This window comes from Salvelinus namaycush, chromosome 16 (genome assembly GCF_016432855.1).
Source record: "Salvelinus namaycush isolate Seneca chromosome 16, SaNama_1.0, whole genome shotgun sequence".
NCBI classification, from domain to species: Eukaryota; Metazoa; Chordata; class Actinopteri; order Salmoniformes; family Salmonidae; genus Salvelinus; species Salvelinus namaycush.
In genome coordinates, this window is record NC_052322.1 from 18965783 (window position 1) to 18991489 (window position 25707).

At 41.0% G+C, this 25707-nt stretch overlaps 2 protein-coding genes across 2 annotated transcripts; one reads left to right on the top strand and one right to left on the bottom strand.

Annotated features, from left to right (window-relative positions):
* Positions 1-737: 737 nt before the first annotated feature.
* Positions 738-8213, bottom strand: LOC120060672 (POU domain, class 6, transcription factor 1-like). The gene is made up of 11 exons (XM_039010070.1): positions 8162-8213; positions 7131-7226; positions 5810-5996; positions 5504-5649; positions 5142-5382; positions 4790-5001; positions 3125-3244; positions 2637-2879; positions 2328-2463; positions 1967-2135; positions 738-1668 (listed from the first exon to the last, which is right to left on the bottom strand). The coding sequence occupies exons 2-11, from the start codon at positions 7182-7184 to the stop codon at positions 1320-1322; spliced, it is 1857 nt and encodes a 618-aa protein (XP_038865998.1). The 5' UTR covers positions 7185-7226; positions 8162-8213; the 3' UTR covers positions 738-1319.
* Positions 8214-9783: 1570 nt separating this feature from the next.
* LOC120061109 (DAZ-associated protein 2-like) lies at positions 9784-13338 on the top strand. The gene is made up of 4 exons (XM_039010660.1): positions 9784-9959; positions 10558-10676; positions 10807-11049; positions 11423-13338. Exons 1-4 carry the CDS (start codon positions 9947-9949, stop codon positions 11549-11551), a joined length of 504 nt encoding a protein of 167 aa, XP_038866588.1. The 5' UTR covers positions 9784-9946; the 3' UTR covers positions 11552-13338.
* The last annotated feature ends 12369 nt before the right edge of the window (positions 13339-25707 follow it).

The following is a 25707-nucleotide window of genomic DNA, read 5'->3' on the forward strand; positions in this document are numbered from 1 at the left end:
CATTTTCTAGAACAATAAACATTATAGATTTCCAAATGTAATACACTTAATTTATCTTTTGCCAGCCTACAAAGCTGTATCCTTTCCATTGCAGTTGACTGCACTCATCTGCAATCAAGGCTGTTCATTAGTTATCTTGTTTGAGATAAGTTATCTCTAAAGTGCAAACAATTACGAGGTTATAGAAAAGAGCAGGGAAGCCATTAGTTCCTTCAATTTTGTTTGTCCCTAAAATACCATTCCTTTTAGCTAAGAATCGATATTTCATATACATTAATAATAACAATCAAAAACTACAACATATGAATCAATTAATTCACATAGTCAAGTTATAGTATTCAATCAATTTGATTAATTAGATAATTATTTTTGTCATGTAAGTATTCTCAATATACAGTACACATTCAACCACACTGACGCCTGACTCAATTGAGACAGGCAATGTTTTAAACTCTTCACTGTGTGACGTCTGCTGATGGACCATGCAGGGCTGACATCTGTTAACTATTTGAAATAATATATGTGTGGCTTTATAGATGAACTAATCCAAAATGACAACCTTCACTATGGTAAACTAAGGGGCATTGCTTTTGGATGCATTTGCTGTTTATGTTTTGGTTGTGTTTCAGATTATTTTATGCCAAATAGAAATTAATGGTAAATAATGTATTGTTTCATTTTGGAGTAACTGTTATTGTAAATAAGAAAATAATATGTTTCTAAACACTTCTACCATGATTACGGATAATCCTGAATGAATCGTGAATAATGATGAGTGAGAAAGTTAGACGCACAAATATTGTACGTACCAGTTCCAAACCTATATTTTTGGTGGCACCCGCATAATATCAGAACAGCTTGATTGGATGTTGTACAACTGTAAGCCAATATCTTTCGAGGCCATTGCTATAAAATTCATAGACAGCCACTTACAAAACTGTATGGTAAGTGTATAAAACCAGGTGTATCAAAATTCTAGCCATTGCTTTACAAATGGCATGATATATCAATAAATGAAACAAGAGGTTGTCAAACTGACAATAGAGGGTCTGTGAACATTAACCCAATCACGTTTCACATGCAATGTCTTTCTTTCACTCCCCCACACATCAAAACAAAAGGAGATAACTGAATTTTCGATGTCCATATAGTAAGACTCAGTTCAAGTGTCATTCAGTGTCCTTTTCCTTCCCAAAGTCCATATAATTTTTTACTTACTAAGGTTGACTGTGTTACGGTCTTTACAAAACGTTTTTCTTGAGCTGATTATGCTGTCCTTCCAAGTTTCCTACTAGTCAACGGCCGCTTACTGCACAGGCTTAAGGCTGAACTTGAAACACATTGATCTTGCTGGTGTTTTTCAGTGTCTGCCGCCTGTTGCAGAACCATACACGGACAACCTCACGGTCGTAGTTGAGCTCCTTAGCGATTTCCGTAATCTCCTGGCCCGTTGGCAGGGCATTCTTCTCAAAGTAGGTGTTGAGCACTTCGATGGCCTGCGGGGTGAAGCTGGTGCGACGCTTGCGTTTCTTGGACGGCTCACCACCCACAAATTCCATCAAATTCTGCTGACCCTTTTGGTTCCATAGTTCTGCTTCGGCCAGCCACCGCTCCAGCACGGGCTTCAGTTTCTGAGCACTCTTGGGTGTAATGTCCAGCTTCTCAAACCTGCAAGAAGCAACAACTTATAAACTAATAACACAGTAGCCTCTGATCAACCAGATTGAACCCCACATCTACTCTTTCAAATAATACCTGAACCCCAGTTCATCTTTATTTAAGTGTCAGAGCTACTATCCTGTAACATTCCTACTATAGTTTCAACACTTTCAAAATATAACCCTTGAACTACAATGTCCATAGCACACCAACGTACACTATTTATCATATTTGATAGAATGGATTTCAGAAACCTTCTACTGTGATGCCTGCAACCACCCCCACCCAGTAGACCAGAGGAGTTTACCTGCAGATGGCAGACTGGCTGTAGGCCGGGCCCTCTGTAGCCGTGAGGGCCTGTCCCACTTGTGTCTGCGTCAGCCCCAGGGACAGCCGGCGGATCTTGAAGTTCTTGGCAAACTCTCGAATCTCTTCCAGATTAATGCCCTCTTCATCTGTGCACCCTTGCTGTGGCTCTAAAAATGGGAATAGACAAAGCAGATAGATATTTTTTACAAGTAGGTAGGTCGATATTTCTATGTTTTGAGAGAAGCTGCTGCTTTTCCTTGGCTGGGTTCACTTGAAAAATATGTAAACCTCAATGTGACTTCCCTGGTTAAATATAGGATTTAATTCATAAAAAAATTATAATAATGTGAACCACGTACTGCTGACGAGCTGACCCACGGTGGGTGTGTCTCCACAGGTGATCGGGACTGAGGAGGAGATTGGAGTGACTGTCTTCATTGCAAATGGTTGTGGGGCGATGACCACAGGTGATTGCGTAACAGTTGTTACCTGAGCCTGAGGGGAAATTTCTGTCAGCAATGGATTAATGGTAACATCCAAAAGACGAAAAAGACTCACCATTCTCACATTAAACCAATTTCAACCAACACCGCATAAAAACAGCATTTCCAATTTTTCTGACATTCTGATGGAGCACTCATTAGGTCAAAATTGGTGGAGAGGGGTACCTGGGTGCTGGGCTTCGAGAATGGCACAGGAACATTATGCTTGGGAATAACAGCAGCAGAAGTGGGGACTGCAGCAGGTCCATTTCCTATGGTAGCAATGATCTGGCCCTGGTTGTTCAGAACCAGCTGTGGCTGGACTGTCTGGACCTGCAGGCCTTGAAAGCCCTGGAGATTCAGAGCCTGAGTAGCAGCCCCTCCTGTCAGTGAGGCAGGGTTCAGCATCAGGGGGATGGTTCCAATCACCTGGATGCCACATTTAGAGAATTAGGGAATGTATTTATTAGTAACACTATACAAAATAATTTATAAATATTTGATAAGTTCTTTATTAACTGATTATCATAATACTATAAACTTTAAAATAAATACAAGTTTATAAATCTATAATAACAGTCATAACACATTAGTTGAAATTGTGTGATTGTTATTTTGATCCTTAAAAATAGTGAGCATGTTGGCTTGGTGGTTATGTTTGCACTATAACCCACCTGTCCCTGTGCGTTGGTGATGATCTGGCTGGTGATTCCAGACATGGCACTGGTGATGATGGGAGTGGAAGTGAGGGAGCTGATGAACTGAGGCTGAGCCCCTAGAGACGCAGCACTGATCTGAGAGGAGAGAAACGGAGGCATCCAGAACATATTGTTCTACTATCGATAATGTCATAATTTTGAATACAAGGTACAATATATTCAACAGTGTGGATGAACAACAAGGACATTTTAAACCATCTGCTCAAGTTATACAACCTTTAAAGTAAAAAACATGGCTTGCTGATCAGCAATCCAAAACACATGTGTAGGTCAGAAAAACAAATACACGCACATCACGTTAACCCTTTACACGCGTACCTGTATACAGGTTGTAAATGGCAGATTTGGGCACTGACAAGCGCCTAAATTATAATGCAGTAGCTGTACAGTAATATGCTATAAATTACGTCAGAGTTCAGGCTCTGCGCTTCACAGCCCTATATGGGTTTTGAAAGCCGTTCTGAACTTGAACTTGCGACAAGAAGTTGCCCCCATCCTACCGCTAATTGGGCAACTTTTACAATTTTTTTGTTGTCTGAGTAAGGGAAATGCTGTAAATTAAGAGGACTCAATGCATTTTGAAAGATGAGACATTGAGGATTATAATAAATACCACTTTGATGTCATACAAGCAAGCCAAACACCCATGAGTCCAAATGAGCGCTTCACATTTTCATATCATACACTCTTAGAAAAATGGGTTCCAAAACAGTTAATCGGCTGTCCCCATAGGAGAACCCTCATTGGTTCCAGATAGAACCCTTTTGGGTTCCATGTAGATCCCTCTGTAGAAAGGGATCTACAATATAGGTTCCACCTGCAACCAAAAAGGGTTATTCAAAGGGTTCTCCTAGGGGGACAGCCGAATAACCCTTTAAAATTTCATATAGCACCTTTTCTTCTAAGAGTGTAAAACTCAGGTCATATACAGTGACAACTGTTATGTTTGATGTACAGTTACAAGATGACATGGTGTCATACCCTGGGTTGTTCTGAATAGAATGATCCTGTTAGTCTATTGTGAAGAAAATTTGCTGCAGAACACGCACCTGAATGCATACAAGACTCCTTTCTATGCGCACCAAAATTACGATCCATTTCTCTGAATTGCCCTGTGAAAGCCTTACACTGTAAGATCGTATTTTATAACTTAGTCATGTTGGCAATAGAACAAGCTTTCAAATGATGCCCACCTGACCCAGACTGCGATTTATAATAGGCTGTCTTTGGATTGTGTAAACAACAACGGTAATGGCGGGGATGCAGTGTTGTGTTCAAGTGTGCTTGCTCTAGTTCCTCAAAGCCACAGCTAGGAGAGATTTTAAAAAGCACCTTATTGTTGAAGACTCTTCTTAGAGTCCTGAAAGTGCATTGAAATTACATAGGAAATACACATAAAATGACCAGTGTAATGTTTGAATTCAGTCTTGTGTCAGGTGAACTGTTGTGTCCTCAACTTAGGTCTAATAATTGTCCCATTGTCTGCAAATTGTTCCCACACTTTTCATATTTATTCTCTAAGAAACATTTCAATTTAGCCCCATCCATATGCTGTAGGCCAATTTCCACGAGTGTAAAGGGTTAACTCACATACACGACAATACAGAAACACATTCTTACAATGGCAGGGTTGATGGAGAGGCCTGCAGACTGGAGTGTTGACACAGACACACTGGGCTGAGAGACGGACGGCATGGCCTGGGTCAGTTGTGCTGCAGCCACCTGCGTGTTCTGCTGAGCCTGCTGCATAGCTGCCTGGACCTGCTGTAGTGATGCTGTCTGAGACTGGAAAACCGCCTGCTGGGTCTGGACAGGGTTTAGCACAGTGGCTGCTGGGAAAGAAGAACCCAAACACATACAGATAAAGCATCACTGTCCCCCATGTGGTAGCCAAAAAACTATTGACTGTTGATTCAATGTGGATTAATGCAGAGATTCACATTCTGTGAAGTGTGTATCTCTGCCGTCTTACTTTGCAAGCCTTGTAAGCCTTGCAAGCCGGCAAAGGGTAGTTTGAGGAGGCCTCCGGACTGGCTGGCAGCTGAAAGGCCAGGGAGTGTGGCTACGTTGCTGGTGGGGAAGGTGAGGACAGCCAGGCCTTGGCCCCCCATGGACCCTGCCATGCTGAGGGGGATGAGCAGGGGCTGGCCCAGGGAGCCTGTCTGGGCCATCATCCCTGTCATCAGAGTGGCCAGACCATCCTGTGTCAGGACCTACAGGGAAGGAGGATGGGGTTTATTAGGAAGAGGGGTGAGAAATAAATAGGATCAAAATTATTGGCAGATGAAGGAACCACACATGACACAATTATTTTGTTTGTTTAATTGTTCTCACCTGTTGACAGCCCTGCAAGCTCTGCACAGTGATGGGCATGGTGGCCTGTGGCTGCGACAGGGAGACACTGATGGGAACTGCAGTCTGAGCAAGAGTCTGGACAGCAGAGGCTGCAGAATCGACAGCCACCACCTGGTCCCCCAGCACTGACAGCACAGAGAGAGAACACACTGTGTTTGTCTACCATCAGCACATACCACACATCACTCTTAAAACATTTTTACACAGCAGCATTAAACAAGATGCCGTTTAACCTGTATTGCATGGAGTCTAACCTACCGTATCGGTATCCTACAAAGGGCTCACCTACTCCCCCAGTGTTGTGGGGTGCTGGCGGGCTGTCCTGTGTTCCTGCCTCAGGTTGCTTAGCCTGATTACTCACATCCTCACCCCCCGAATCAGTCCTCCCATCAGGCATTGAGGATGGAAGAGAGGCTTGATCTACCTCCACTTCCAGGACACGGATCGTCTCATGACCAGACATCACTATCACCTGTGCAGCAGAACACAAGACCAGGGCTCATATTTAAAAAAGTGTCTCAGAGTAGGGGTGCTGATCTAGGATCAGTTTCGCCTTTTAGATCATATGAAAATGGAAATGAGAGGCCTGGTCGAAGATCAGCACTCCTGCTGAGATAAGCTTAATTGGAATACAAGCACAAGTCACGCAACTACACAATAAATGACTCATCACCTATTCTCAGAAGCGTAAATGTTTTTGCTCTGAGCCATGACCAGGAATATTTTTCATTATGTAGTAATAATATAATTATAAGGCATATACATCCAGGCTAGGCTCAGTGTTACTCCATTCAAATGATCAGATGTTGCCATACCAGTCGGTCTCTATCTACTGAGACAACCCAGGTAGAGGACAATGTCTATTGGTTACTTGTAGAACAGAACATGAGTTTACACGTGCAAAACCATGCCATAGGAGCATAACCTGTCATCGTTTTTGTCAACAATGGTGGTCAGCTACTCCCTATCCATTTCCTTATACTAATAATCCAAATTGTATATTATTAGTAAATATAACAAAGCAAAGACATGATACATGCGTGGATGCAGCCATGAAAGATGTAAAGGAGAGGCACAGAAAACCTGAGCTGGAGGGCAAGGTGCAGACAGAGAGACTGAAAGCATACCTGGTTGTTTTTGGTAAGGAATTTCAATGTGCAGGAACCTAATGGCTGAAAAATGTCTGCAGTCAGACAGTGAATGGCTAAGGAGAACAACAGAGAGGCCAAGCACACACACATTAGGACACAATGAACCAAGACAAAAGCCCACAAATGAGAAGAAAAAAAACATCAGTACAACAAAACTACAACAAAGAGCATCAGCCAACAAGCACCTCAAGCGATGCTTTCTGAGAGCTCCCCTCGTAACAAAAAAATATAAATTGCTTTAGTTTGCTGACTATGAGTGTAAAGGACACAGCCGGAGTGAACATACAGTATTTCAACCTCAAGATGACCGTGTGGGGTTAATACATGGTGACATGGAGGCGGCAACAGCTTATGACAGAGGACTATGAAGGAGAGGCAACACAGATTTTTAAAGTTGGGCAGGGGTGTGTTACTAACGTGATATCAGGTAGTGTTGACATTGAGGTTAGTGGTACCTGTTCATTGACAGTGAGAGGTGTGTCAGCAGCAGGGAGATCCTGAAGGTCCATGGTTCAGTAATCTCACCACCAAGCAGTCACTGTCTTGACATTCTAAGAAAGGAGAAAGAAGCTGTCATCAAATCAAAGGGTGGCTACTTTGAGGAAATCTCAAATATAAAATAGATTTTGATTTGTTTAACACTTTTTTGGTAACTACATAAATCCATATGTGTTATGTCATAGTTTTGATGTCTTCACTATTATTCTACAATGTATGAAATAGTAAAAATAAAGAAAAACACTTGAATGAGGTTTGTCCAAACTTTTGACTGGTAATGTATGTATATTTATTTTGGGTTGGGGGTGGGGAGACAGTCGGGGTCTCAACTTTCTGTTGAGTTAGAATATTTAGCTTCGGGCCCCAAAAAGGCCCTGCCGGCATGTGTATGGATGTCGGTACACAGACCCGCTAGCCACTGTGGCCCCTCATGATGAGTTCCGATTTTTTGTGGCCCCCACCCCCATCAAAGTTGCCCATTCGTAAGTTAAAGAGTATAAAAACAACTAACCATATGATGCTTCAAAAGTGACAGCACTAGAAATAGAAGTCACAACTAGGAGATTTAGTCTGGACACAGTGTAGGCCTACGTGTACTGGGGACTACAGGGGTGCACACACACACAGTAATAATATACTTTATGACTTGATTTTTCATAAAGGCAGTCTGTGTCAAATTAAACATATGAATAATGCACCAAGAATAGGCAGCTTCTTGATAATAGGTGGCCTAGCCCTAGAAGAGAGGCCCTCCTACAGTATGTCCGCCCAAAACAACTAGCTTTCTAGAATGATAACAGCTGAAAAATGACTATTCAATTATCAAATATTTTAACGTAACATCAAAAAGATCAGTGTTGCGCAGCACACTCCAACACAGAAGTTATAGATCTATCAGAACTTCAGCAGGTGATGATCCCCGTACACCACCCCCAATCTAGCCGCAATAAAAGTATCGCCATATACTTATTTGAGGACACGATGTTACCCATAAAATCTGCCGCGACAAAAACCACCCGCTATTCCATGCCTGGGGTCTGAATTTTATGTATTTCCCTCTCTTTATCATAAATATATAAATTATGCTAATTAAGAGCATTGCATATTAACAAAAAAAACGAATTTCCTCTCGCCATTTCGTCGCGCTATAGCGGATGGAAGTCTTAAACTGAAAGCAAAGCAAAGCAACTTACCGTAAATGTGTCTTATTTTCTGAGGTTCTCCTCTTTTAAAAATCTTTGCCACAGTTTGTTTTAGTCACATATAATAAAAAATGCATATCACCGCTCCAGATAGGCGCTATGGCTGCACACAAAAGAGGCATTTGCATTGATAAGGAGGGTTGGCAACGTGAAGATCCTTTCTTTCTTAATATTTAATGACGGTCCCTTCGGTACTACAATTCAGATGACCTATATTCCTCAAGATACCATCTAAAATCGACTTCTGCTGTAAAGACCAATGGAAAATACCACCAATATTACAACAAATCTGGCCTTTTGCCCTACGTCATGAACATAATTTATGCAAGGGATATCTTGCATTGAAAAATGTCGGCCTCGACTTGAGAGGAGCCATGGCTGCCTTAAAGGGAAAGTGCATCTTTAAAAGTATAGTTTTTTAGCACGTTGGCTTTTTAAATTATATTTTTTATCTGTGGTACAGAATATAATGTAGCAGCAAAGAGACTACGTGGAACTTTTCCCCCGGGAGGTCAAAAAGGGTCCTCTGGTCTAGAAATACTGTCCAGAAGTAATTACTTCATTGGACAGATGGGGCACACCCATGAGCATAAATTGTTTCCCTAAATACTAAGGATTTCTGTTTTCATTAGATAATTGTAACCTGTTGTCACAAATCACATGTACCATTGGTATAGAGTATTGATTGATTATATATGACCTACTATGCTGAGCACCATATTTCCCTGCATTTCTCTTGGAGGAATAGACCTTGGTGTGTTTTCGCTCTATTTTTCTTGCCAGCTGGCAGACACTGGCATTTGCATGCATTTGTAGTGCATTGCCATGGAGCTCAAAGGGAGAGCTGAGATTTTTGAATCTTTAATTAGCCCCATGGCAAGTGCTCTCTACTGTCTGTTCAATCACAATGTTCTCTATCATCGAAGCTGAAATATTCCTGCCAAGAATTTACTAACTGTCACTTAATGATCAGAATAGTGTATGAAAAGATTTTGAATCAAATTGCTATATCATCCTCCATATCATCACCCTGGTGCGCCTTAGTGATGATGTGGTGAGGTAACCCCAATTGTTTTCTTGTGGATCAGAAAAGCAACCAATTAGTTTTTATAATGATCAACGTCAAATAGGTTATTAGACTAGGAAGTATTTGAAGACTAGCCGAATAAACAGCCGGAAACGTAAAGCAAATATATTAATTTTAATTATCTTGAATGTTATTCAACAGTTTATATCTAGGTCTGGTTGATCACCTTCAGTGCCCATTTATCCAATGCCATGGAACATTTATTAAATATAAAGAAAACTACAAAGTAAATTGAACCAGTTAGGTAATGTAAAAACTTACACAGCGCACGCACTTTCACCCCTAGAATGGGAGTGGCTAAGTACATATGACGTAATTGCATCAACCATCACAACACAAATCTAGACAAAAACAAGGAAGTGAACGGTCACGTAACTCTGAACTGTAATCTCAATTTTTAGTATTCAAACGGTCCTTATATAAAATACTTTTAACTTCAGAATAATTGTATTCGACGTATTAAACTACACACTAATTCAGGACAATGAACAACAAAGGTAATTTAGCTAACGTCCACAACCATTGTATTAGCTAACATGCTAGGTATCTAACAACAGCGGCTAAGGGTTAGTTAGCCAGCTAACAAGCGACACTAAAATGTTTACTTGACCGACGTATTTAGCTTTTCATTATAAATTAGCCCAACCACTAAGGTAGATACTGCTGTCTAAATCGTGATGGAGTCGACATGTAAGTAGCCGGCTAGCTAATGTTACCCAATACGTAACGTTAGAAGGCTTGCTGTAGTTACTACATGCTATTTAGCTTGTAGCCGTGTACTCTGACCTCAATACCACTATCCAGTTAGCTTTTGCAATTAGCTCTAGGACTTGTCATAGTCACTATTTTGTCAGTTGGGTAAGTGTTTTGTTGTGACAATATTAACTTAGCTAGCTAACTGTAATCATGATTGATGAATTAAGTATTTTCTGCATGTTATGTTAGCTACCTATACGTTTATTTAATTAGACCGGTCGGTAGTAGATTAACAAACTACGTTAGCCCTCAATAATGTTTTGCTATTGTGTGATGATTGAGTAAAACAAAGCAAGTGTGCGTATTGATAATAGTAGAATATTGTTTTGTGTATCACAGGTTCCTATCCCCAGCAAGCTGTGTACCCTCAGCAGAGTAGTGCACCCATCTACCCACCTGCTATGCAAGTGTCTCCCCAGGCACCACCTTATTCAGATGCCCCACCTGCATACTCTGAGGTAGCCATTTATACTTGGAATAAACATGTTATCTACTTTCGTGAAGAGTATTCCCAATCATTTCAATACAAACGCACTGACCGACTGTCTCTAACTCTCCCCTTTTCATATGTTCTCCATTACGCCAAAGATCTATCAGCCCAGGTATGTGCACCCATCTCAGGCTGGCCAGCTACAGCAAATGTCTCAGTACCCTGGCACTCAGATGTACATGCAACTGCCCCAGTCCATGGCTGTTGGACCAATGGGCCACAACGTCCCCATGGCGTACTACCCCATGGGAGCCATGTATCCCCCTGGCTCCACTGTGCTATTGGAGGGAGGATATGATGCTGGTGCTCGCTTTGGTCAAAGCAACAGTGCTTCCATCCCGGTGAGTATCCTCAAAATGCCTAGGCTATATCTGGGGTGTCAAAATCAATTCCTGGAAGACAGTGAATTTGCTGTTTTTTGTTATTTCCTTTTAATACGTGTCCAATTAAGACCTAGACAACCTGATGAGGGGAAGTAATCAATTACCTTAATACGTACAAGGGAGGGGCGAAAACCTGCCAACACTCAGCCTTCCAGGAATTGAGTTTGACACCCCAGGCCTATATGTTACACAATGTCATGTGGTTATATCATAAATCAATGTTCATATTGTGCTGGAGCCAAATATATATCCTGTGTAATTGATTAACACATATTGGTAAAGTTACTCATGTATGTGACTATTTCTTCCCCCTCACCTAAACGCATCACAGCCCCCACCTCCTGGCCACATGCCTAATGCAGCTCAGCTGGCCGCCATGCAGGGTGCCAACGTCATGATGACACAGCGCAAGAACAACTTCTTCGTGGGTGGCTCCAATGGCGGGTACACCATCTGGTAACAGCCAGTGTTTTCCGCAACCTCTCCCCTTACTCCTCTCCCTCATTCAAAATGATGACGCCCTCTCCTGTCCCATCCACCAACCCCTTTCGGGGATACTGATATCATCTAACGGAATGTAATATTTTAAAGCCCTGATAAAAGGTACAGTACTCCACTTTGGAAGCAAAACAGTCCTAATTACTGATTCATAATTTGGGCAGCTGAACTGGTTCCCTGACCTTACAAGTATAGTGCTGCTGTCTTCGGTCAAAACACATTTCACATGTTACTGGTTATATTTTATTTTTTAATGCATGACATCAATCTACACTCTTAACACTGTCACCATTTTGTACTTGATAACTAATGTTCATGTTTATAAACACTCGTTGGACTTGGCCTAATGTCTTCCTCACAAAGAGTGCTACTGATCCAAGTAGAGCATCATATATACTTTAGTTTTCGCCGTTGCATGGCATGTTGAATAGGCCCAGTTGGCCTATCTAAAATCAGTTTCTGCGACCACTGGATGAATTTCAATCGGATCAAATAGACGCGTGCTGTAGTATAATAGAATACTGGTATGTTAAACAACAAGAACCCAAACAAGAATGGATCACAAAATGATTACCAGATTATAACATGCCATGGTGGTTTACTGTACCTTCTTGGGCAACCGTAGATGAACATAATCGGCGTCCCAAAGAGCACCGTCACTTAAATAAAAGCAAATTAACTTAAAATACTTAGAATGAAGTTGAGATTTGGATCATCGAACGGGTTGGTTGGCTTTACATTTGTGCAGTTATTGGTTTTAATTTTTGCCGTTTTAGTTTTTTCCCTCCTAAATCGGATACCCAGACTTGTACATCATCCCAGTGTTTGGTTTCCTTAAGTAAAAAAATGACACCCACCTGTTCTTAAACACTTACAAGCACTGTCATGTAAACGAGAATCATCTAAGATCAGGAGGTTATTAAGAGTTAAACACTTTACTTTAATCCTTCATTATAAGGACTGTGAGGGTTCAATTACAATGTAACCGGTTTGTTTACTTTAAATATTTATCACTTTCGGGCACATCTTAGTGATTTGTTTGAATTAATTATTAGTTAATGTTAGTATAACCAATTAGCTGGTTGTACCAAAGAAATGGTCTAGACTGCACTAGTAAATGTTTGGTTGTGACTTATAATTATAGTAATTGAAATATGGCACATTTTGAAAAGCAAACATCAGATTTAAGGATGCAGTGATGAGTTTGATGGTGCTTAAAGACCTTCGATCTGGCATTGCTGTTGCTGTATTTTTTAATGGGGTGCTTAAATGTTTAATGTGAATGTGACTAGGTGGTTCTGCATGCTTTTTTGCACTTTTGCTCTGTACAATTTTGATTTTTGTAAAGATGTATCATTGCTAATTTTTATAGAAATACCACAAGCATTAATTTATGTGCACTGCTGGAAATAGATTTTGCTACTTGTTTTTAGTACAAATGCTAATAACCTGCAAATATGCATGTTACTCTTTCCTGTCCAACTTTTTTAGAATTAATTTAAATGTACTTTCACTCCAAAAGGGGGGTGTTCCTAAATGTTTTAGGACTGCAGAAAATCACTTGCTTATGGTTCCCAATTTGTTTAATATAGTGTTAAGCCACATTATTTCTGAACATTTTCTTATAAATAAAAATATGCATTGCATCAGTGGAGCTTACAACTGTTGACACAGTTTATTTTCCAATACACTTGTGCTGCTAATTAAACTACTGTATAAACTTTAATAAATATCTAACACTAGGTTTGATCTAGTTTGTGAGACCATGTCTGCATACAATAATTTGATATTTTGGTTGAAACATGATTCCTTGAGGTTTTTATTTTTCCTCCTGTTCGGATAGAAATTAATGTCACTGGGTATCTGACATAATAGACTAGATTTGATAGTTGTAGCCCTCATGGAAACAGATGTAGTCTTCACTGAAATGTGAATTCCAGGTCACTTTGGTCAGTTGACCAGCTGTCTGGTAAACTGCTAGCCAAGCATGCGACCTGTTTGCACATGTATTATCAGACTGCATCTGTTCTTGGTAACACTGAACACATGACCAGCCACCATTCCAAACATGGTTATCATGTTACTCATATTTTGCGCAGCTGTAAATGTGTATCCCATTCCCAAATACACGCTGATGCTTCATACCGTTTAAAAACTGTCACAGCTTTCAAAATGTAAACACAAAAATATATTCCTTCAAATGCTAATTTTTTTGTTTTCTTTCTGTCCAAGACCTGGCTATTGTTTAATGTAGCAACGTAATGGTGGCTTAGACCCAACAATATGATGTACTGTAATGCTTACCAGTGCCATGCCATGCCAACCACAGCCAGTGGGAGTAAACAAAGGATTTATGGACATTTATTGTTCAGGGATTCTCTTAACATTTTTATAATATGGATATGTATGAAAGTGATTTGATGGTCTATGGTACACTTTCTTTTAAGATTAAGGAGATGAGTCACTTTGGTTTGCTGAAACATGCGCCTGGAAGAAAGAACTCTTTGCAAAAGAACTTTGGTGCACTTCATGTTTTTTTATAGAGTAAAATATATTTTGGACAGTTGAAATGCTACCTGTTCCGAGTTCTTCTCCGTCATTTAGATTTCTTTTTTACAAGCATCAGGACTCTCAAGCTGCTCAAGTGGCCCTGTATGAATCGTAAGAGTTGAAGAAATTTTTACAGTGCATAAATACCTTCCCTGTGATGAAAATGAACAACTAGCCTTGTATGAAATACACATTGCGCGGAGTGAGATTGACACTTCAATGTTCTATCCACCCATCACTTATAGCTGTAAGGACATTCAACAATGACTGAAAAAAGGAAAAAGCTTTATTGCCATATCTGACCTGCAGTCTTGAGGTCTGTCATGTCACTTACTACCTTTGGCAGATACTTCAATAAGATCATACAATTTCTAGCTGGTAATAGTAACAGATTCATTACAACATTTCCCATTTTGCTGCCCAGATAGACAATAGTAAAATCCTTACAGTTTTGACAAACTGGTAAAGTATGGATAATGGCATAAGAATAATACAATTTCATCAGTGCCTTCTACTGATCACCAAATACAATTAGCACCCAGAGATACTCATTAAATACAGAAAAAGTTAAAAAAGTAAAACATAAAATTAAAAGCCTTCAGAGGTGACATGGGGAGCAGATGTATAACTGAATTGTGATGACACTGAAATGGAGGCATATTTATGATGCCATCTTAAGACATTTACCTGCAAGAATCTCATGAAGTCTTCCATCCACCAGTGTTCCACAACGATCTCTTATGTGCACACAACTGTTACGTAGTCCATCAGTGTGTGCACACACAGACCTCTAACTAATGCATCTCATCTCCTGTCCAGCTTATGTGCCTATAAGTGAGTGTTTTCTTGGGTAAAATCTATGTAGGTTTTCCTCAAGACTGCAGAAATACTGTAGATGGCCTTCAAAGATGGTTGTCATTTTCCTGTTTCCTCTCAGTTTGGCACATAACATTTTGTTAACACCTACAAACAGTTCTCCTCGCATTCCTCCTTTTCATCCTTTCATCAAGTTCAAATTAAGTACTCCTTTTCGTCAGTTACAATCTCACCGTGGGCCTGATCAGGGTCTTCCACCGGGGCAGGTTCTCCTGCGGTTCTGTAGGCACCCTTGTTGTGGCACAAGTACCGATGCAGAAGGAAACCCAGGCCAGCTAGCATCAGCAGTACAACTACGATGACCACTGGAGAGAGTCAACTGCTTTTAGAGTAGGGACTGTGAAGTTTAGCTAATGATAGATCATTTAAAACAGGGTTTTGCCAGTTCTCTTTTTATTTTATTTGTCATAGTGAAGTAAAAAGAAAATTGTCCAAATAAATGAGGCCTACCTCCAATGACAGGAGAGTCTGTATGTGTGGGAAGTGATGTTGTAGGACTCATCTCTGTTGCTGAAGACAAAGCATTGGCACAAACAATCTGTTTAATACTGTAGGCTGTGCTAGTATTAACTTGTGAAACTGCAATCTGAACTGTGATATGACAAAAATCTGTTTATGAATGGCTACACTGAAACATGCCAGAACCTCAAGTAATGCCGAAGTTTAATTTCTGAATCTATATGACATTACGCAATGTCTTAATAATCAGAGGTAAACAACAGAGCCATCACGAAAAGGGTTGGGCATCCTCAACTCTGAAGGAAAATATGGCTACAGTATTTTATTGACACGCTGACTTCAAATATCACCAAATGTATTTTGTCTTTGTGAAATAAGTGCCACATAAAATGGCAACTCTCTAGCACAAAAATGACATGTCCCACTTACCTGTCATGGGTGGAATAGAAGTCATGGTGATTGATGTCAGATTCACAAGCTAAGTCATTGTTTACACAACACACAAACTCATAAGTAAAAAGCCCTGTATTCCAAACCAACAGTACTAAATTCAGGTAACATTACAATCATTCGGGGTAGAGATTTGTAGGAAGAAAAAAAATGTTTGAATCATGTAAGCTATTTACAGTGGTAGAAGTCATAGATGAGAAGACAGAAATTGGGCTACTTTGAAAACGATGTTGCGGGTGAAAGTGTATTGGTTGCTACATCTAAATTGCACCACTTTTTTTATTTTTATAATGTTTTATTAATTTCACTGTGACCTGCTACTGCTGACTATCAGTCAGTGATGCAGGCTGTTTCTGAGTGAGTCAGTGATTGGTGGGGAGGGCAGAAGGGGTGGGTGTGTGTGTGTGTGTGTGTGTGTGTGTGTGTGTGTGTGTGTGTGTGTGTGTGTGTGTGTGTGTGTGTGTGTGTGTGTGTGTGTGTGTGTGTGTGTGTGTGTGTGTGTGTGTGTGTGTGTGTTGAGCACAGTCATTGGTGTTGAGAGAGCGCTGCAGCAGGCAGTCATGACATGTGATGTGAGAACAATGAACTAATGAACAATGAACTAATTAAGTAGTACTGAGTTAGATGCACTATTGTAAAGTGGTTGTTCCACTGGATATCATAAGGTGAATGCACCAATTTGTAAGTCGCTCTGGATAAGAGCGTCTGCTAAATGACTTAAATGTAAATGTAAATGTACTAACTAGCTACACACTACTCAAGTTTTCAAGATATATAACTTTCAAATTACAGAAATCATCTCGTATGATGCAAAATCCTTCATACGGGATCATTTCTGTTTTTTAAAAGTTATATATCTTCAAAACTTGAGTGCTGACAAGCAAAACATTTTGGGACTATGTCAACAATGGACTAAAGAAACAAAGACCAAAATATAGTTTTGGGTGGAGTTTTCCATTAAGAATCGGAAGCATAGAAATAGAGCACAGAACAGATCTACCTCTTCTAACACTTGCTTTCAATGAGAAGGATATCTATAACTCACATTTCTATGTGAATTTATCAGGTCGCCCAAAAAGTGACATATTGCCACTTTAAATATTATTCCAATGTTGGCTTTTTTTAGAGGCAAGAAATGTTTTATGTGAATTTCTGGCTCAGTTGACAGACCCATTTATCTATTTCAGTAGTAGGCTACTCTCATTAGAATTTTAAATCACTGTGAATGACCTAGGTCCCATGTTGGCATATCAAAACATTTAAAAAATATATTTATTTTTTTTAAATTTGGGACTGTTCATCTTCACTTCGGGATGATTCTGAGACGGTGATGAAAAAAGTTAGTCTCGAGCCCTGTATGCAGCAAGCTAGCTAACATTGGCCAGGAAGCTGAAGTCAGAGGAGTGGCGCGCAACGGCACAGAGAGGAACCGATTAACTCCATTACTGACTATCAAATTATAATAGTAGCGATTGATTAATAGTAGAATAAAACTAGCCATTAAATCTCGGGCTCCCGAGTGGCGCAGTGGTCTAGGCCACTGCATCTCAGTGCAAGAGGCGTCACTATAGTCCCTGGTTTGATTTTAGGCTGTATCACATCCGGCTGTGATTGGGAGTCCCATAGGGCGGCGCACAATTGTCCCAGCGTCGTCTGGGTTTGGCTGGGGTAGGCCATCATTGTAAACAAGAATTTGTTCTTAACTGACTTGCCTAGTTAAATAATGGTTAAATAAATAAAAAATTAAACGCTTGATGTACTGGACTCATGATGGATCTCCTCTCTCTTTCCTTTCCATCTTGCTCCAGAGGGATGGATTACTGGGACATCAGGCTGCAGCCACACGAATTGACATTTTTGTGGAATAAAATAAACCCAAAACTTTGGGGGCTTTTCAATTTTTATACTCATTGAAAATATGATTATTTTAGAGAAATGTGACTTCTATTAACACTATTTCACAATGTTTAACATTGTGTTAACAGCATTTCATTTAATTTAACTAGGCAAGTCAGTTAAGAACATATTCTTATTTTCAATGACAGCCTAGGAACAGTGGGTTAACTGCCTTGTTCAGGGGCAGAACGACAGATTTTTACCTTGTCAGCTCAGGGATTCGATCTTGCAACCTTTCAGTTACTAGTCCAATGCTCTAACCACTAAACTACCTGCCACCCATTCACTATCAATCACTTCTATAGTTCAGATTAAATAATTTGGTGTGATGAACCAATAAAGGGAGAAATGCTGAGAACAAGGTAAAGCAATTTTACCAGTTTTATTTAGATTGTCATTATGGAGACACCTATTGGATAAATGTGGCAAACACCTCTCTTCCTGTGAAAAATGTTTGGACTAGTTCAGGCCTTGTATGGGCATCGGCTAGAAATATGCCTAGACCTGGTAAGCCTGGAAACCAGTCTCATTAAATATCTAGCCCCCACTCACTTCCTCATAATAACAGGCTTCACTGAAACCTATTTGTCTTTTATTATGTAATTTATCAAAATATAAAACCTTAGTTTATTGCAAAGAATAGAATCTTATTCAATTATCATGGGTTATCTGCCAGTCTCTATGGGGATATCACATGGTTCAATTCTCGGGCCGACTCTTTTCTCTATATATATCAATGATGTCGCTCTTGCTGCTGGTGATTCCTTGATCCACCTGTACGCAGACTACACCATTCTGTATACATCTGGCCCTTCTTTGGACACTGTGTTAACAAACCTCCAAACGAGCTTCAATGCCATACAACACTCCTTCCGTGGCCTCCAACTGCTCTTAAACGCTAGTAAAACTAAATGCATGCTCTTCAACCGATCGCTGCCCGCACCTGCCCGCCCGACTAGCATCACTACTCTGGACGGTTCTGACTTAGAATATGTGTACAATTACAAATACTAGGTGTCTGGTTAGACTGTAAACTCTCCTTCCAGACTCACATTAAGCATCTCCAATCCAAAATTAAATCTAGAATCGGCTTCCTATTTCGCAACTAAGCCTCCTTCACTCACGCTGCCAAACATGTATGCTCTCGTCGGCTGGCCCTCGCTTCATATTCATCGCCAGACCCACTGGATCCAGGTCATCTATAAGTCTCTGCTAGGTAAAGCCTCGCCTTATCGCTCCAGCAGGTATATCTCACCGGTCATCCCCAAAGCTAACATGTCACGTTCTGACCTTAGTTCCTTTGTTTTGTCTTTTGTTTTAGTATGGTCAGGGCGTGAGTTGGGTGGGTTGTCTATGTTAGTTTTTCTATGATTTTCTATTTCTGTGTTTGGCCTGATATGGTTCTCAATCAGAGGCAGCTGTCAATCGTTGTCCCTGATTGGGAACCATATTTAGGTAGCCTGTTTTCTGTTGGGTTTTGTGTGTGGTTATTTTCAGTCTTTGTGTGTCTGCACCAGACAGAACTGTTTCGGTTTTCACTTTGTTGTTTTGTATTTGAAGTGTTCAGTTTTGGATTATTATTAAATAAGATGAACACTAACCACGCTGCGCTTTGGTCCTCTCCTTCCACCGACCACAGCCGTTACAGAACCACCCACCAAAAAAGGACCAAGCAGTGTGGTATCGGGCAGCAGCGATCTCAGGACTCCTGGACATGGGAGGAAATTCTGGACGGTAAGGGACCCTGGGTACAAGCTGGAGAATATCGCCGCCCTCGTGAAGAGCTGGAGGCAGCTAAAGCCGAGAGGCGGTGGTATGAGGAGGCAGCACGAAAGCGCGGCTGGAAGCCAGAGAGGCAGCCCCAAAAATGTCTTGGGGGGGGCACACGGGGAGTGTGGCTAAGCCAGGTAGGAGACCTGAGCCAACTCCCCGTGTTTACCTTGGAGAGAGAGGGACCGGGCAGGCACCATGTTATGCCGTGAGGCGCACGGTGTCCCCGGTGAGCAGGCATAGCCCGGTGCGGTACATAGCAGCGCCTAGTATCGGCCGGGCTAGAGTGGGCATCGAGCCAGGTGCCATGAAGCCGACTCAACGCATCTGGTCTCCAGTGCGTCTCCTCGGGCCGGGGTACATGGCACCAGCCCTACGCATGGTGTCCCCGGTTCGCCAGCACAGCCCAGTGCGGTCTATTCCACCTCGCCGCACTGGCTTGGCTACGGGGAGCATTCAGCCAGGTAGGGTTGGGCAGGTTCGGTGCTCCAGACCTGCAGTGCGCCTTCATGGTCCGGTCTATCCGGTGCCACCTCCACGCACCAGCCCTCCGGTGGCAGCCCCCCGCACCAGGCTGTCTCTCTGTCTCCTCACTCCAGGGTCTCCCGTCTGTCCAGCGCCGCCTGAGCTGCCCGTCTGTCCAGCGCCGCCTGAGCTGCCCGTCTGTCCAGCGCCGCCTGAGCTGCCCGTCTGTCCAGCGCCGCCTGAGCCGCCCGTCTGTCCTGAGCCGTCAGAGCCGCCCGTCTGTCCTGAGCCGTCAGAGCCGCCCGTCAGTCAGGAGCCGCCAGAGCCACCCGCCAGTCAGGAGCCGCCAGAGCCGCCCGCCAGTCAGGAGCCGCCAGAGCCGTCCGCCAGTCAGGAGCCGCCAGAGCCGCCCGCCAGTCAGGAGCCGCCAGAGCCGTCCGCCAGTCAGGAGCTGCCCGTCAGTCCGGAGCTGCCCGTCAGTCCGGAGCTGCCCGTCAGTCCGGAGCTGCCCGTCAGTCCGGAGCTGCCCGTCAGTCCGGAGCTGTCCCTCAGTCCTGAGCTGCCCCTCAGTCCTCAGCTGCCCCTCAGTCCTGAGCTGCCCCTCAGTCCGGAGCTGCCCCTCAGTCAGGAGCTGCCCGTCAGTCCGGAGCTGCCCGTCAGTCCGGAGCTGCCCCTCAGTCCGGAGCTGCCCCTCAGTCCGGAGCTGCCCCTCAGTCCTGAGCTGCCCCTCAGTCCTGAGCTGCCCCTCAGTCCGGAGCTGCCCCTCAGTCCGGAGCTGCCCCTCAGTCCAGAGGCGCCCCTCAGTCCAGTGGGGCCCTTTAATAGGGTTGCCAGTCCTAGGTCGGCGGCGAGGGTCGCCGTTCCTAGGAGGCCACAGAAGCGGACTAAGACTATGGTGGAGTGTGGTCCACGTCCAGCGCCAGAGCCGCCACCGCGGACAGATGCCCACCCAGACCCTCCCCTATAGGTTCAGGTTTTGCAGCCGGAGTCTTGCGGGGGGGGGGGGGGGACTGTCACGTTCTGACCTTAGTTCCTTTGTTTTGTCTTTTGTTTTAGTATGGTCAGGGCGTGAGTTGGGTGGGTTGTCTATGTTAGTTTTTCTATGATTTTCTATTTCTGTGTTTGGCCTGATATGGTTCTCAATCAGAGGCAGCTGTCAATCGTTGTCCCTGATTGGGAACCATATTTAGGTAGCCTGTTTTCTGTTGGGTTTTGTGTGTGGTTATTTTCAGTCTTTGTGTGTCTGCACCAGACAGAACTGTTTCGGTTTTCACTTTGTTGTTTTGTATTTGAAGTGTTCAGTTTTGGATTATTATTAAATAAGATGAACACCAACCACGCTGCGCTTTGGTCCTCTCCTTCCACCGACGACAACCGTTACATAACACCCACGTTGGCCGCCCTTCCTTCCAGTTCTCTGCTGCCAATGACTGGAACGAATTGCAAAAATCGCTGAAGTTGGAGACTTATATCTCCCTCGCTAACTTTAAGCATCAGCTATCTGAGCAGCTTACCGATCGCTGCAGCTGTACATAGCCCATATGTAAATAGCCCACCCAACTACCTACCTCATCCCCATATTGTTTTTATTTACTTTTTTTGCACACCAGTATTTCTACTTGCCCATCATCATCTGCACATCTATCACTTCAGTGTTAATTTGCTGAATTGTAATTACTTCGCTACTATGGCCTATTTATTGAATTACCTCCTTACTCCATTTGCACACACTGTATCTAGATTGTTCTATTGTGTTATTGACTGTACTTTTGTTTATCCTATGTGTAACTCTGTGTTGTTTTTTGTCGTACTGCTTTGCTTTATCTTGGCCAGGTTGCAGTTGTAAATGAGAACTTGTTCTCAACTGGCCTACCTGGTTAAATAAGGGTTAAATACAATTTTCAAAATCAGAACATATAAGAATAACGGATGCAAATACTGAAATGCAATGAGTCATTGTCGTGATGTGGTCGATGCAGATAAAGAACCGTCTCTAGGGTAAAATGACTTAGCTACTGCCATAGCCGGGAAATAAAAAATACAATAAAGGGTAGAATATTGGTATCATTTCTGCATATCAATCAAGGTATTTATTCAAGCTGTCGCCTGGAACAGCATGTTTACTGGCTAGTTGGGTACATCACACTTTTAATGCTGCCATTGTTTGTCATGCAGCTGTGTATGTAAACAGATTCAATTATGTCCGTGTTATCTGGAATCCTTGGGACGTCCCTACCCTAAACCTTACCTAACCCATTTAACGTGTCAACTTCAATGGGGTAGAGACATCCCAAATGATCCCAGATAGCATGGACCCAATTTAATATGTTTACATAGTACGGGCAAAAAGTCGGTGGGTTTATTAGCTATTATTTAAAAATTAAAATTATGAATTTCAGCACCCCGTGGAAGGGACCGCTGTTGTACAGGACACACATAGGCACAGGAAAGCATTTTCAGAATTGATATTTTTACAAGAATCGACTGATAATGACACAATGTTGCTAGCATATCACGCGACCAGTCATCAAATCTCCACGGCGATATAAGAGAAAGGAGTTGAGGTTTCCCCAGCTACTTTAGCCAATGGAAGTAGAGCTTTTTAAAACTTTTTTAATTGTTTAAATTTTAAAATTTTAAATTATTATTATTATATATTTTTTTTAATTATTATTATTATTATTTTTATTTTATTTTATTAACAACAAATCAATACAGAAAGTACATAAGGGAACACAAGTATATATAGATTATATACAATGGACAATCGAGCTAGGGGGTACAATATCACATTACAATTACACAAGGACCTTAAGGGACATACATACACTTACAATTCTAACAGCTTTTTTGTTAGTAGAGTATTTAACTGTCTTAAAATACAGTTCAATTTCTTTTTGTAGGGTAAGAAAATGTGTTTTTTTGTTTGTAAATTTACATTTGTGTATATGAAATTTGGCCAAAAGAATAATGAAATGAATTACATAAAAATGTTTCATCTTATTTCTATCGTATGTAAAGAATCCAAGCAGTACATCTCTCCACAATAGTGTAAAATCTTCATAAATGTGTTAAATTATAAACCTACTTATGTCTTGCCACAGTTTTCTTACATGAATACAATGCCAAAAAAGATGCAACACTGTTTCTGGGTGGTCATTACAAAAGGAGCAATTTGAGTTGATGTTTTCCTTAAACTTCTTCATATAGTGGTTGGCAGGATAATATTTATGAATAATTTTAAAGGAAACTTCCTTAATTTTGTTAACAAGTAGGTATGTGTCTGGCAACATCCAAACTTTTTTCCAACAGATATTATCAATAAATCCATTCCAATAAGGCATGACATAAGGTATAGATACAACATCCTGCTGAAACAAGGTTCGTAATCGCTCTGTTGTTGAATGGACCAAAAGAGAAACAAATCTTTCCTACTGATGAGTCAAAGGGGTCAATAGAAGGTAGGCTCTGAGGGTCAGGTCTTGACACGTTCCTGAATAACAGAGCAACACCTGAGGGAATGGCGTCTAAAACAATTGCAAAATCTTTAGGTGTTACAGGGACCTTGTAAAGTGATAAGAATTCCTTATAACTGAGTAAAAGACCCTCTGCATTTAACAGTTGGCTCACCAATAGGATATTATTTCGGAACCAATATTCTAAAAACAAAGAAGTATTTTTATACAATATATCCCGATTATTCCATATATAATATCTGTGTGGAGAAAAATTGTATTTATAAATTAAGGACCATGACAAGAAAATTTGCCGATGAAAAGCAGAAAGTTTCACTGGAATTTTGTCAATATTATAATTGCAAAACAACATGAAGTTAAGGCCACCAAAAGTAGAGAAGACATGATGAGGAATAAAATTCCAGATAGAAGTGGGTCTTCTTAGGAATTGTTTTTGATCTTAAAAGTATTATTTAAAGTAGTAAAGTCCAGAAAATTCAGTCCACCATTCTCATAAGTGTTCATTAAAACAGTTTTCCTAATGTAATGGGTACGGTTTCTCCAAAGAAAGTTGAAAAGCATCTGGTCTATCTCCTTGCTTATTTTATTGTCAAGATATAAAGATAGAGCGCCATATGTTAGTCTAGAGATACCTTCGGCCTTGGTTATTAGGACTCTACCTTTTAAAGATAAGTCCCTCTGTAGCCATTGATTTAGCTTCTTCTGGGTATTTTTAATAAGAGGGTTCAAATTTAGTACGCCTCTAGACTTCTGATCCTTTGTAATGGTTATGCCTAAATATGTAAGTTCTTCTTTTACTGGAATACCATAATATGAAGGTGTCACACAATCTTTGACAGCTATGAGTTCACATTTATTAATGTTAAGGTATAGACCAGACACTTTGGAAAAGGATTGTATCACATTGATCGATATGGGAATTTGGTTAGCGTCTTTCAGAAAAAGTGTAGTATCATCAGCCAGCTGGCTTATAATAATTTCTTTACCAGCTATGGAAATACCTTGTACAGGACTATTATTTGAAGAATTTGCAAGAAGTTGGGTGATTAATAAAAACAGGTACGGGGAGATAGGACAACCTTGCCTAATTCCTCTCTTTAACTCAAATCTAGGTGAGTATTTCAATTTGATAGAGCTGTTACCATTTGCATAGAGAGTCTTAATAGCCTTACAGACAAAATCCCCAAAGCCAAGTCTCTCAAGGGAGTGGAAGAGAAACTGATGCTCTACTGTGTCAAATGCTTTATAAAAATCAAAAAATAATATGAAGCTATCCTCAGTTATTAGGTCTGAGTAGTCAAGTATGTCTAATACTAGTCTGACATTGTTAGAAATATTTCTGTTCCTCATGAAGCCAGACTGTGTTTCATCAATGATTGCATCCAGGACTTCTTTAATTATTTTTGCAAGTAGTAAGGCTAATATCTTATAGTCATTATTAAGAAGACAAATTGGACGCCAGTTATCGATGAGCAGCACTTCTTTTTTAGGCTTAGGTATCAGTGTTATTAACCCCTGACTCATTGTAGGAGGTAGAACATTGTTTTTAATACTCTCTAAAAAGACTTCAAATAGGAAGGGAGCTATTTGTTCAGAAAATAATTTGTAAAATTCTGATGTAATTCCATCAACACCTGGTGATTTATTGTTCTTTAGATGTTTGATAGACTCTATAATCTCTTCAACTTTGATGGGTTCATCACACTGTTTAGATTCTATATCACTGATAGAGTGAACATTATTCAGTGAGTTAAAAAACATATCTGTGGATTCCTGACAGTACGTAGAGCTATACAATTTTCTGTAAAAATTGCTACAGTATTTAGCGATTAATTTTGGTCATCTGTAATAACACCATCAATGTTTAATTTATGGATAGTGTTGTTTTTAGAGTGAAAATTCTCCTCAATCCATTTTTTCCTAGATCTAATAAACCTCTGAGAAAGGGAAGTTATCTTAATGATCACCTTTTCCTCCTCAGCTCTTCTGGTCTTAGCAAGATTACTACTATATTTTCTAAGGTATTAGGACACCTCAAATTTAAAGAGCTCCCAGTTCTTGCAATAAGATTTTTCTTCACAAGCCCTTTCCCAAAAGTGTGAGAGCAGATCTTTAACCTAAAATTTAACTATATCATTATTTAATAATGAGCTATTTAGCTTCCAGTAGGATGCTC